We start from the raw sequence: 14,111 nt of genomic DNA, 5'->3' as shown, positions 1-14,111 counted from the left end.
CGGCCTGGCCCAGTCTGGTGCAGAGGAGCCGGGCCCCGGTAGCGAGGACGCGCTTCGTCACTATCCCCGCCGGAGCCTCGGCTGCCTGGCGCTGCTACCGCCGCCCGGCCCGCCTTTTGCGAAACTGACGCGGTCTGGTAGGGGAGCCTGGGCTCGCTGGTGGCCGGAGGCCTGGCCTCTGCTTGGCCACTCACTCTCCCTCAGAGCCACAGTTCTCCAGCTTTAAGATGGAGGACGGCAGTATCTGCCCTACCTACACCACTCGGTGATTGCAGGGGTGACAGTGACTGTCTGGAAACTAGGGAGCGCTGGTTCTCCACTGGGCAGCCAGTAGAATCACTTGGGAAGCCTTCCCAGTGTGAGCCCCATCGTCTCCAGGGATTGTGATCTGCAGCCGGGACCGGGAAACGCGGGCCCAGAGTGACAACTGTGGTCACCACCAGAATGTACACTTCGTCGAGGGTGGATCACAGTCTTGACAAGGCCAACATCTGTTTGTTTGGGTTTTTTTTTTTTTTTTTTTGGTCCAAGAAGACGGGGACCTAATCTGGTTTGGCCGCTTTTAATTCCTGGTACCTGGAATGGCGCATGTCGCAGAACATGCATCATTGATTACATGAATTTCTAATTGCTTTCTGACCTAGTGGGAGGGTTTTGATTATTTGGTTTGTTTTTAAACTTTTTGTTATGGAAACTTCCAAACATACATGAAAATAGAATAATATATTCAACTCCTAACTCATGATCAATCTTGTTTCATCTCTTACCTCCACTGTACTATTTAAAGCAAATTTGAAATGTATCATTCCATCGGTTAAATAATGAAACACAGTAACTCTGTTTTTAAACATAAAGCCATTATCAGTCATATTAGCATTTCATATTATCATCTATCCAGTGTTGACATTTCCCCGATTGTCTCTTCCCTGACTCTCCCCTTACCAGTCTGTCCAAATTAGGATCCAGACAAGCTACACACTTTACATTTGATTGATGTCTCTAAGATCTCATTTAATCTTTTTTATTTTTTTCCTTGTTTTTCACTTGTAGAAAAAGACTATGTCATTTGTCCTGTAAAGTTTCTTGCAGCCTGCATGTTGCTTTCCCCATCCCTGTGGTTTCCTTTAATAAACTGGTATTTAGACCTACAGGCTTTTTCAGGTTTTGATTCTATTTTTTTGGCAAGAAAACCTCATGAAGGCTGCTGACTATATTTCATATTGCATCATCAGGGGTTAGATAATATCTCGTCTCTTTGTAGACCTTTTATGTACAAATTACACTGCAGGATAACTAGTTAATTGAACAGGGATTTATAGAAGGATACCAGCTAATAACTGCAGAAGGAATAAGAGAATAATAACACCTTTTGGCAACTCCTAATGAAATGATGGATCCGATGCTGATGTCAGAAAGACAGCCAAATGAAAGTACCTCATACCAATTATCAAGTGTTCTTGGAGCAGTGGGGGTAGGGTGGAGGAATAGATGAATCAAGATTGCCCATAAGTTGATAATCGCTGAGGCTCAGTGATGGAAATGTGGCAGTGCATTCATTATGCTGATATATTTCCATATGTGTTTGCATTTTTCTTTTCTCATTTTTAGTTCTGGGGATTGAATCCAGGGGCACTTTACCACTGAGCTACATCCATTTTATTTTATTTTTTTATTTTAAGACAGGGTCTTGCTAAGTTGCTGAGGGTATTGCTAAGTTGAGGTTGGCCTTGAGCTTGTGATTCTCCTGCTTCAGCCTTCCAAATTGCTGGGATAATTTTTCTTAATAAAATGTTTTTTTAAATTAAAGATTAACTAATGAGTTTAGGTCAGCATGATCAATTAATTATAGTTCTCCTTTGTCCTTATTTCTAAGTTGTTAATAAATCTAACTCTGTTAGAATTACAGGGGAAGAATATCCCTGCCCCTTTTTAAAAATATCAAAACACATGTCTCACAGAATTTACTGTTAAATTGTTCTAAGATGGAGCCTAATCATTAATATGTTTTAAAAGCTCTCCAGGTGATTCTGATATGCTCTCAGTTTTCCATACCACTGATCTAGGTGCATTGTTTGTTAGGGATTGCAAAGTGACTATATTCTGTTATTCCTTCTGCATTTTATTAACTGTAAAAAGTTTTAACTTTGTGTTTATTCTCACCTTTTACAATCTGCAGTCCAGTAGGGAAGCTGCTTAACTGTTAGATTGAGGCTTAATCTTGGAGGTGAAGACGTGGAACATACAGACGGCCACTAGCACTAACCTCAAGGCTTTGGTCCGAGATAAAATGTGCTGCCTTGTGTGTAAAGGGTAAAGGGAGTAGAGAGCTGACTGTTTCCTAAAATGAAAGGAAAACAAGATGCTGTCTACTTAGAAAAGTATGTTTGGCTGTATTAACCATTTTAAAAATAGAATCACAATTAAATACAAAATAAAAATAAAATACTGTCAGTTGTAACTGAAAACAATCCAAAGATTTGAAAATTAATATCTCCTTTCTCTGCCCCAGCATTCTAATCACCCTGGAGATAACCAGTATATGTGTATCCTTCCATACCAGACTTTCTGTCTTACATAAATATAAGGGTTTGGAGAATATATTACAAAAATGAGATTATACCATAACTTTAACTTTTATCATTCTTACCCTTCTAGGATGATAGTTTCAGACCTGAGTTTTTATTAGCTATGGAATAAATAGTTAATCATATATTACTAGGAATATTAATAAAACCATTTCCATAATGGCATGTATTTAGATTACCTTCCTATTTTAGCCACCTAAAAGCACCACAGTAAATAAACATTTTTTTTTTTTGTATGTAGATCCTTTATTTTTGTAGGGTAGAAATGAGATAACTGGTTTGTTATCAACAGCAACATTATTATTGATAATATGTATTCTCCCATCGTTCGCCCAAGTCTTAATTGCAATTTACACCTCCACCGTCAGTAGCTTCTGAGAGCACCCATTTGTCCATCTCACTTCATCCTGGATAATGGATATCAAGGCCAGCATTGCTTCCTTGATATCTGCCAGCTTCTATGTGGAAAATGGTGTCTCTTTATTTCTTTAATTTGAATTCCTACTACCTACCTAGAGACTGAGCATTTTTCATGCTTATTGGCCATTTGAATTTCTTTTGGGATATGTCCTTTACCGTTTTTTCTTTTGGGTCAGTATTTTTTTTTAAAAATCCGTTTGTACCGTTTTTTCTTTTGGGTCAGTATTTTTTTAAAAAAATCCATTTGTATAAACTCTTTAAAGGGACATTAATCCCTTGTCATAAGATATGCAAACCAATTTTCCAGCCATTATTTTTCCTTTGACTTTTTGAGTCTTTTCATATATAAAGTTATAAAACGATATAAAATGCAATGAAAGAGCTGGGGTTGTGGCTCAGTGGTAGAGCACTTGCCTAGCACATGTAAGGCCCTGGGTTAGATCCTCAGCACTACATAAAAATAAATAGATAAAATAAAGATATTGTGTCCATCTACATCTAAAAAATATTTTTAAAAATACAGTGAAAATATCTTTCCTTAAATTTTTTGGCTTCTTGTCTTGATAATAAAGGGTTTTCCCATCCCCAAAGTTATATACATATATTCTCTTGTTCTGTTTTTTTTCTCCCCCAAGTGCTGGGGATCAAACACAGGGTCTTATACACATGCTAGGCAAGTGCTCTACCATTGAGCTATACCCTCAGCCCTTTTCTAATTAAAAAAAAAAAAAAATTGGATTTTTAAAGGTTTGAATTGCTAACCCATGTGGAATGGAATTTTACGTACAATGTAAAACAGGGACTTTGCTTTTTTCTGCAAGAATAGCCAATTTTGTTGGTGCCATTCAATAAGTAAACCACCCTTTTATGCCTTTGTTACATATTGATTCCTGTACATATTAATTTCTGGACTTCCATTTCCTTTACCTGTGTTTTTATGCCAGTATTATTCTTATTATATCTGTTTAACATAATAAGTGTCATCTGAAAAGGCAAGTCACTCCTCACTACTTTTTGCAATTTTGTTTCCCATTCTCAGACATTTATTCTTTTCCAAGTGATCTTTGGATTGTTTTTGTTCTAAGACAATCTCTTGGAAATCTGATAGAAATTACACTAAAGACATCCACATTAATTTTGAAAAAAATGAACATTTATGTAATATCAGGTCTTCCTATCAAGGCACATAGTGTGTTTCTCCATTTATTTGAATCATTTAGGTCCTGGTCCTGCTAACTATTTCTGGTGATTTATAAGGTTTGGGGTTTTTTTATGCCCTTATGACTGGGATTTTCCCCCTCCCCTGTTTCTGTTTTTATCTGGTTATTCCTAGGACCAAGAAAAGCTATCAATACTTTTGGTCATATTTTCTTACTGTAGTAGTTTTTCTTAAAATTATTTGTTTTCCTCTCCACCCAACAATGTGGATTAATGTGGATAATCTATATTTGGTTATGTATAAGTGTCAATATTTATTCTATTTGACACACATCTTCCGTAATAGAAATATATCAGAGATGGCAGTTATGCCCATAAATAGTGAAAGCGATAGTGCCAGGAGTTGGTAGAAATCTAAATATTCACAGGTTATTGATCACTTAAAAGATCAGAACCCCATAACCAGTCACTTAGGGAAGTGAGACATTTGCTCAGCATTACAATGAAATATCAACATTACTGTAGAGTAATATAGAACATTACTGTTCATAATAGTTCAGAGGAAGGACTGATCACCATGGGCACCAGAAGCACTGCTTGTGAGTATATTAAATACCACCTCTTACCCAGAACCTCAACTAGATTATTATTGTTTCGTGTTTATTAGAACTTTAAAAAAAAAATGAATGGAAATTACAGAATTCCTATAGGCCCTCTCGCTACTCACCCCTCAGTTTCTCTTGTATTAATATCTTGCATTACTATGACATATTTGTTACCTTTGATAAATCAATATTGTCACACTATGATTAACTAAAGTTGGCTTTATTTTGTGTGGTACATTCTGTGTACAAGTGACCAATGTATAATGACATGTCTATTCTTACTGTAGCATTCAGAATAGCTTTGTTGTCCTAAAAAAATCCCATGTGCTGTATTTATTGATCCTTCCCTCCTTATTCCATTGCATTGGCAAGCACTGATCTTTTTACTGTCCCATAGTTTTTCTTTGGAAATGCTATGTAGTTGAAATTCAGCTGTGGTGTTTGATTGTTTTCAGTGCTAGGGATTGAACCCAGGGCCTCATACATGCTAGGCAAGCACTCTACTAGTAGGCTACACTTCCAGCCTCTTAGTTACAGTTTTGAATTGATTTACTTTAGCTAGGTTTAATTTTGTATATGTAAACAGTCAATATAAGGTTTGTTGACTTGTTTTAGTTCAATTAGGAGTTATAACCAGGGCTTGGGATGTAGCTTAGTGGTAGAGTGCTTACCAAACATGTATGAGGCTCTGAGTTTGATCCCCAGCACCACTCGGTAGGAAGGGCTCATAATCAAAAAACAAATAGGATTTGAGCATGTAGCTTAGAGAGCGACTTTACCGAGTGCAAGGCCCTGGGTTCAATCCCCAGCACCCAAAATAAATAAATAATAGTAAATCACACAGAACAGTAACTTGAAATAATCAGGTGAACTTTCTGTTGCAGGGTGGAAGATGTCTATGGATGTGACGTTTCTTGGGACTGGTGCAGCATATCCATCCCCTACTCGGGGTGCCTCTGCTGTGGTCTTTCGGTGTGAAGGCGAATGCTGGCTCTTTGACTGTGGAGAGGGGACACAGACACAGCTTATGAAAAGCCAACTGAAGGCAGGTTAGTGTGCAGTCAGTATCTCATCAAGATTATTTTTTGTTCTCTGTCATTATCTTAGTTCTCATTGGGCCTGTTGTTCAGAAACAGCCCTACCAGTTGTGATCCTACTTCCTGCTAGAGCTCTGGCCAGACTTGGGAGGCCCCCAGGCACCCTGCCATTACCACTCCATGTACTTGTTTATTTGCTTTTCATTTAGTCTATAAATGTCAAGAGCAAGAATTTTATAGAGTTGGGGGGTGCAAGATGGGAGAGCTACCTGAGACATATTAGATGGACACTGCCCTGGCAAGTAACAGTGGACATATTCAGTTCCATGAGGGGATAGTTGTCATGAGGAAATACAAAGGGCAGTAGGTGTTCAGAGGAGGAAGATGCTCTCAGAGGCTTTCTGGACCTTCTGAGTTAAGTATTCCCTTTCTTACCCCATTCTATTATTTCTTCCTGTTTTTATTAACTTCTTAGCATCATCAGTATCTGAAATTAAGTTATTGAAATAGTTTTTTTCTGTGTTCTTTATCTTCCTATATAATAAACTAAGTTCACTGATCACTTATGTACCTAGTAGATGCCCAATAAATATCTGTTCAGTTTGTGAATGGATAAGACATTGAGCAACCTACATCTTATTTTTTAGGTCTTGATAAATAGTTAGTGCAGTAATTCCCACAACTCATCACAGGGTGTGGTAACTTGATGACAAAAGGAAAGATACTTCTAGTGTCCCAGGATCTCTTAATGACAGAAGTGGAGTGGCAGAAATGGAGATGCAGATAGTCATCAACCTTGTAATTATAATAAGTAGAATAATGGAAGTATTTTTCAAGTACTAAATGTGGTAGAGCACATGCTTAGCATGCAGGAAGCCCTTTGTTTAATCCCTAGCACCACCAAAAAAACCCAACAGAATAAAATAAAATGATCATAAAATGATTATTCAAAAGTATTACAACTGGGCACACAGGTACATACCTGTAATTTCAGCAACTCGAGAAGCTGAGGCAAGAGTATCGCAAGTTTGAAGCCAGTCTTAGAAACTTAGCAAGACTGGGTCTCCAAAGAAAAAATAAAAAGGGCTGGGAATGTAGCTAAGCAGTAGAACACTCCTAAGTTCATTCCTCAGTACTGGGGGAAAAAAGGATTACAAAAACATGCTTTTAACATGATTATAAAAATTTAAAAGGAGTTGTGGATATAGCTTAGTGGTGGAATACGTGTTTAGCATGTGTGAGGCCCTGGGTTCAATCCCCAGCACCAAAAAGTAAATAAATAAAATGATAATAATAAAACAATAATAAATGTATAAATATGCTTATTGTAGAAGTTTAAACAAAACAGTGTAAAGAAGAGAAACCCAAGTCCTCTTCCCATAGGTAAATTTTCTATACATACAGATATTGTAATGGTATGGGTATATTTGTATGTATGTATGTGTCGTTTTGCATAAATGGAATCACACTGTACTTTGCATAACCTGGTTTTTTTTTTTTTAGCTGAGCATATATACATACAATCTGTTGCAGAACTTTTCCTGTGAAAATTAATGACTTTAATTGCTGTAAGAATAATTATTTCAGAGGGTGTTTATTATCATTCTTTTCTGGGGATGCTTTGTATTCCACTACTGTTTTTGGCAGTATTTCTCCATCACTTCCTTGTTCTCAAATGAAAGAGAATGCATGTGTTCTTCATTTGATAGCTTCCTCATACCTCTGATAATTGTGGTTACTGTTACTTCTTCCTCTAAAATCAAGTTTCTTGAAAAATGAAATGTTTATCTTCCCTGAAATTGTGATAACTGTGGGAAGCAATTTTCCACTTACTTAATTTGTCTTGTGTGCTTTGGGTTCACAGGCTGTTTTGGTGTTCTACTCTGGCTTTGTTTTGGAGTAGATAGGAGAGGACCCAGAAAGTCTGATGTTAACAGTTTTGAGGCCAGCGTGTGATCTGGGCTTAGCTGCTGCCATCCTTATGTCTGTGTAGTCTTCAGGTCCCACTTGGAGGTGGCTTGGCATCCTAGACAGGTAGTTGAAATGAAAGGATTCTCGAAGTCATAAACAGTGACAACAAGGACTAAAAAGAGAAAGGAGCATTTTGAGATTTCTAGTTAGAGAGTGCCTCCAGGGGGTTCTCAGGGTCCAAAATCAACTTCTGCCCAATCCATTGTTCTCTGCCACTTGCCACTGCAGCCTGGGTTGGGCGGAGTCGTTCTAGGAAGAGTCTAGAATGGAGAAACTGGAGACCATTTGCTGACGTAGCACAAATCACATTGCAATAAACAGTTCCTGTTCTTTTATGGTATCAATAAAGAGATCCTGTACTTTTATGGTATCAAATATTTAAAATAGGTGGGTCTTGAAGTAGGCCCAAAAGCCTGTTATACTGGAAATGTGCTAGTTGTGATTGTTACTTTCAAAATGCCTGTGGTGCACCTCAGAAAATGGTGATGTGGCATCCTGCCACATACCAGCAGTAAATTCAGTTTACTATTGGCTAAATAAAGTTATAACCTAGCCAATAGTGCACTGAAAAAGCTATTGTATTCGTTCAGACTAAAAGCAAGAGATAGGTCCAAGATATAGGTCCAGAGGACCTGCTCTCCAGTCTACATTGTGGCATCTATAGTTGCCCACCTTCTTCCCCTGTTTCTTACTCGGTTACTCTCTTCCTCCTTTTCTCCCCCTCCTGTACCCCCCACCCCCATCCTTTTTCTCCTTTTCCTACAAGCTCACCCGCATAGGCAGGCCCTGACTTGGTTGGCTAATCCCTGTCCAGAGTAGAGTCCTTAAAAGGCAGTTTTGGGTTCGGGCACTGGTCCAATCATTCAGAGTAGTTGGTGGAACATTTTGTTTTGTTGGAATACACATTCCCTGTTCCCAGAGGGGGCAGTAGGGGGCAATGTGACTGCCAAATGCTTTCGACACTTAGTCCCATCTAGTTAAGTGAATTATTTTGGTACACATATTTCATTTCTTTCTTTCTTTCTTGTTTTTAAATGAGAGAACATATATAGGAAAATACTGTAAAACTTATGTAATTTGAAAATGTTTTGTGGAAAAAAAAGTTCATCTTATTTAAAACCATCCAGTGAAATAAAGACTGTCTTACTTCTGGAATCATGTCGTATAATGTAAAGGAATAAGTTTATGATGGTAAATAGAACTTGTAAATTCAACTTCCTGCTTTTATGTAAGTCGTTTGGTTTGTTTCAAATAGTTTTGTCTGAGGTTTTACTTCTAAAAATTTCCAAATATATTTCTTTGTCTTAATCAAAAGGGAGAATTACCAAGATTTTCATCACGCATCTTCATGGAGACCATTTCTTTGGCCTTCCCGGCCTCCTCTGCACAATCAGCCTGCAGAGTGGCTCTGTGGTCACCAAACAGCCAATTGAAATCTATGGCCCTGTAGGACTTCGAGACTTTATCTGGCGAACCATGGAGCTCTCTCACACAGAGTTGGTGTTCCCTTACGTGGTCCATGAGCTGGTGCCCACAGAAGATCAGTGTCCTACAGAAGTACTAAAAGAATCTTCACATGTCGATAAAGCAACAGAGAGCCCCCCCTCTCCCAAAGAGGGACAAGGAAGAACTATCCTATTAGATTCAGAAGAAAACTCATACCTTCTGGTTGATGATGAACAGTTTGTTGTAAAAGCATTTCGCCTCTTTCACAGAATTCCCTCCTTTGGGTTTTCAGTTGTAGAAAAGAAACGCCCAGGTAAACTCAATGCACAGAAGCTGAAAGACCTTGGTAAGTGGTTTTTTTTGCTTTGTTTTTTCTTTCCTTCTTTCTTTAGCTGTAGATGGACACAATCCTTTATTTTGTTTATTTAGTTTTCTTATGTGGTGCTGGGGATCGAACCCAGTGCCTCACTTGTGCTAGGCAAGCATTCTATTACTGAGCCACAACCCCAGCCCGTGTTTTTTCTTTTTTTATCAATTGAACTGTTTTTTACTGAAGCCATCAGAAGTATCATAGTAACTTCCTTTCCTGTGTCTCAGGCCAGAAACTTACATTTTCTGTACTCACTTCCTTTGCCCAAAGTTTGTTTATTAAGGAAAATCCTTGGGGCCATAAGATTTTATTCAGAATAAAAGTCAAATATGTAGTATATTTGAATCCTTCTCTCTTTAACTTCCTGGAGCCATATTCCTTTGTTTTTTGCTTTGTTTTATTTTGGTACTGAAGAATGAACCCAGAGTTGCTTTACCACTGAGCTACATTTCCAGTCCCTTTTATTTTTTATTTTGAGATGGAGTCTTTCTAAGTTGCCAAGGCTGGCCTTTAACTTGCGGTCCCCCTGCCTTAGCCTCCTGAGTTACTGGGATTATAGGGATCTGCTACCATACCTGGCTGGATCCACACTCTTAATCTGCCTTGTACTGTCTTGGTTGGTAAGATGGTTTAGGTGGTGGTAATGGTGATGGTTTTAGGTCTCTTGTCTTCAGTTTTATTTTTTTCTTTTCTTTTTTTTTTTTTTTTTTTTTTTTTTTTTAAGCACTGAGGGCCTCCCATATGGTAGGTAAATGCTTTTTTTTTTTTTTTTTTTTTTTTTTTTTTTTTTTTTTTTTTTTTAAGCACTGAGGGCCTCCCATATGGTAGGTAAATGCTGTACACTGTAACACTAAGCTATTCCCTAACCCTCATGGCTTCCTTTTGAAGTATGTTTTCAGTGACATCTTTGATCTGAGAATTTTTTTCCTTGGTTCTTAACCTTACAACTTAAACTGCAACCAAGTACTTCCATGGTTTCCTGCTCAATCTACTTTGTCTACTCATTCAACCTTGATTAATTTGGTGTTTAGCATATTACACCTCAACCAGTTTTACATACCAGGGTTCATCACAGTGGGGAAGAAGTACACCAAGATGGTCTTAGGGCCATGGAAGGCTTCACACTTCCTCCAACTAGCCATCATGCATGAGGGGATCCTTAATACCTGTTAGGGAGCAGAGGCCCAGTCCATTCTGCCTCCATCTCTACCTTCCTTAACATGGTGTGACTGTGCCTATAAAAAGCATGATGATATTTTTTATGTTTGTCTCTTTACATATGCAGTCTCTTCTCCACTCTAAATAAGATGCTAGATGAGGAAAAGTAACTTAGGTCAAAGTTATTTTTATTATCTAAAAGCCTATGGAAATACTGTTATATTTGGAAATTTTAAACATGATCAGTGTTGGAATTGGTTATCACTATCATTACACTTGTTTGTAAGCAGTTGTCCAGAATGATGATCAGATGTTATTCTAAACTGATGTGAGATTTAATTCCAGGTTGGTAAACGTAGGACTTCACCAACTTATGAAGAAGATTGATTGTGTACAGTTGTCCAAATGCTCATTGATCTTGTGATCCAACAGTTCTCTCTAACACATTTTTATTATGTTAGTTTGTAGGTACCTGTCTTGACTAGCATTGATTATGTCATTATTTAGATGACTTTTCTAATTTTACCCAAAGATGACCTTATTATATTTAATATATAATATATTTAATTTATTTAATACCCTTAAAAGCTGTAATTCCTATGCACAGCAGAGAATCAAAACTTTTATCTTGACTATAACAAAATCTTAGAGGGACTTAGGAGTTTAAAAGTCATCTGGTACATGTGCATGAGAAATGTTTTAAATATAAAGACATTGTATTAGGAGTCAACACTGAACTTTTAAAATGTATAAATATTCGAGTTTCCACAGTAGTAAAACATTTATAATAATTATGAAAAGAATTTGATGCCTTTTCCATCTTCTATTTGCTATGCTATTAAAATAGACTCTTTTAAACAGTCATAAATTCCATATCCATGATGTAACATTGTCTGCCTTCATCATTAGGTGTTCCGCCAGGTCCTGCCTATGGGAAGCTGAAAAATGGGATCTCTGTTGTTCTGGAAAATGGGATTACAATTTCTCCCCAGGATGTCTTAAAAAAGCCTATTGTTGGAAGAAAAATATGCATATTGGGTGATTGTTCTGGGGTTGTAGGAGATGGAGGAGTGAAACTGTGCTTTGAAGCAGACCTGTTGATCCACGAGGCAACCCTGGATGACACCCAGATGGACAAAGCAAAGGAGCATGGCCATAGCACACCTCAGATGGCAGCAACGTTTGCAAAAATGTGCCAAGCAAAGAGGCTGGTTCTTACTCATTTCAGTCAGAGGTACAAACCAGTTGCCTTGGCCAGAGAAGGAGAAACAGATGGCATTGCGGAACTGAAAAAGCAAGCAGAATCAGTGTTAGATCTCCAAGAAGTGACTCTAGCAGAAGATTTTATGGTGATTGGCATTCCAATCAAGAAATGAAACATATTGACATGTCTGTAAATGTTACTGAACCTACAGTCCAGATTTTTTTTTCTTTTGTTTTTGTTTTTGGTCTGAAATTATTTTGGCCCTGATAATCCTAAAAAGGATGGAGCTGCATTATTGATCTGACTCATTAGTGAGAGGGAGCAAGCTTTTTGATAATAAATCATTTTTAGGAGAAGAAAAAAAACCACCCAGCATCCTTCTTAAAGTGCATATTTGACAAAAAGATAGATTTTGCAGGTATTCTTCTCATTTTCTGACTACTGCCACAGATGTAAGCCATGCAGTCCTGGGCTTAGCTTCTGCCCAGCTTTATTGTAGTAATTGGCAAAGTACACTGGAATCGGCCTCTTGGCTAGAAATGGTATTTTGTCAGTTTGTGTTGAATCTGCTCATGTTATTAACAGAAGAGAAAGAGCGAGTTACAAGACTTTGTATATGTAATATTAACAATAGCATGCAGTGGTTTTACTGGATTATTGAATTCAGGGCTGGGCTAAGTGATATGTTAGTGTTTTGCTGAAATTTTTGGTTTGCTCTTAGCCCACAATTCTCATCTGAGTACTGTCCTAGGAATTTGGAAATTGTGGGAATGTTTTCTTCTCACAATGACAGAGGGGTGGTAGTGATAATATTACTGGTTTTAATCTGCAGGGGTCAGGAATGCTAGATGCCCTGTAAAGTTTGGGTTAGTCCTGTAGAATAACCTCATCCCCAAATGCATATTGCAGGCCTGTTGAGTTATACAGCAAGTTAAAATTTATACTTCCAATGTGAATATGCTTTACCAAAATTAGTGACATATTGAGTTGAATTACTAGGTAAGTTGATCCAACAACAGATCCTGAAGATTGAATATGTCAGAATTGGAATGCTCTATCAAATATTTTTTGAAAGAAATGAGTCGTCAAGTGAAGCTTATGAATCTGGGGGTAAAAAGTGGTATTTATTACTGAGATTTAATTTACATGTCCCCATTAATAATAGAAATATAGGATACCATAAAAATACCATATTTAAGAGTTATCAGGATAGAGGAAGGCATAGAGTTCCAAACCAAAGGAATGAACAATCTATTCAATGAAATAATATCATAAAATTTTCCAAACATGAAGAATGAATTGGAAAATCAAATTTAAGAGGCTTACAAGACACCAAATGTATAAAATCACAAGAGATCCACACCAAGGCACATTATAATGAAAATTCCTAACATACAGAATAAGGAGAGAATAATTCTTTGAGCACAAACTTAATAAATGTTCCTTGTAGAATAGCCTTTCCTTATGATCTTATGTTCTGTGGAAAATTAATATAGAATGCTGATTCATTCAAAAGGGCTCCCTAATTAAATCAGTTTGGGGAATGTTTTATGCTCTGTGTCCCCTCTGGGACTGGGTTCGTGCCCATCAACCTATTAAAAACAGTATTCTTTGGAATGATCACAAACCAGGTTGGGTGCAAGAAAGACCTGATTTTAGAGTCCCATTTTGTACTTTGTGTAGCACCTCTGTGTGGTCTAGAGCAGATTACTTATTCTCTCTTAACTTCTGGAGCTTGTTTATCTCCAAAATGGGGATGGAGAGACTTGCTTGACAGGATTGTTGTGACGATTACATGTGACAGTGCAGATAAGGAGCCCATTGGGTAAAGGCATTGAGGAGGCCTGCAGTAGAGGGCTGTCAACTTTTTATGAAGTCCTTTCTCAATGTTGTGTATTAACATCACAAGAACCTAAAGAGCTTTACGCTGCACAAATTTAGAAACATTGTCAGAGTGTGTTCTCTCAAAATTCTTTGGGTTCTGGGGTTTCTCTGGTCAAAAATTTTGACTCCTGGATGGTTATGGAGACAGCATAGTAGTGATGATCAAGACAGCTCTGCTTGGGACTGGGGATATAGCTCATTTGGGAGAGTGCTTGCCTCACATGCACAAGGGCCGAGTTCAATCCCAAGTACCAAAAAAAAAAAAAAAAAAAA

General features: G+C 37.7%; 1 protein-coding gene across 1 annotated transcript in view; it reads left to right on the top strand.

Annotated features, from left to right (window-relative positions):
- The window catches only part of Elac1 (elaC ribonuclease Z 1), a 13,920-nt gene extending 263 nt beyond the window's left edge, over positions 1-13,657 (top strand). Inside the window, exons 2-4 of the mRNA XM_015482374.2 lie at positions 5,653-5,817; positions 9,092-9,568; positions 11,660-13,657. Of these exons, the coding sequence (XP_015337860.1) occupies positions 5,661-5,817; positions 9,092-9,568; positions 11,660-12,126 (1,101 nt within the window). The 5' untranslated portion in view covers positions 5,653-5,660 and the 3' untranslated portion in view covers positions 12,127-13,657. The remainder of the gene's footprint in view (positions 1-5,652; positions 5,818-9,091; positions 9,569-11,659) is intronic.
- Positions 13,658-14,111: the final 454 nt, after the last annotated feature.

This window comes from Marmota marmota, unplaced genomic scaffold (genome assembly GCF_001458135.2).
Source record: "Marmota marmota marmota unplaced genomic scaffold, marMar, whole genome shotgun sequence".
Taxonomy (NCBI): domain Eukaryota; kingdom Metazoa; phylum Chordata; class Mammalia; order Rodentia; family Sciuridae; genus Marmota; species Marmota marmota.
This window is presented reverse-complemented; position numbering and strand designations above follow the sequence as displayed.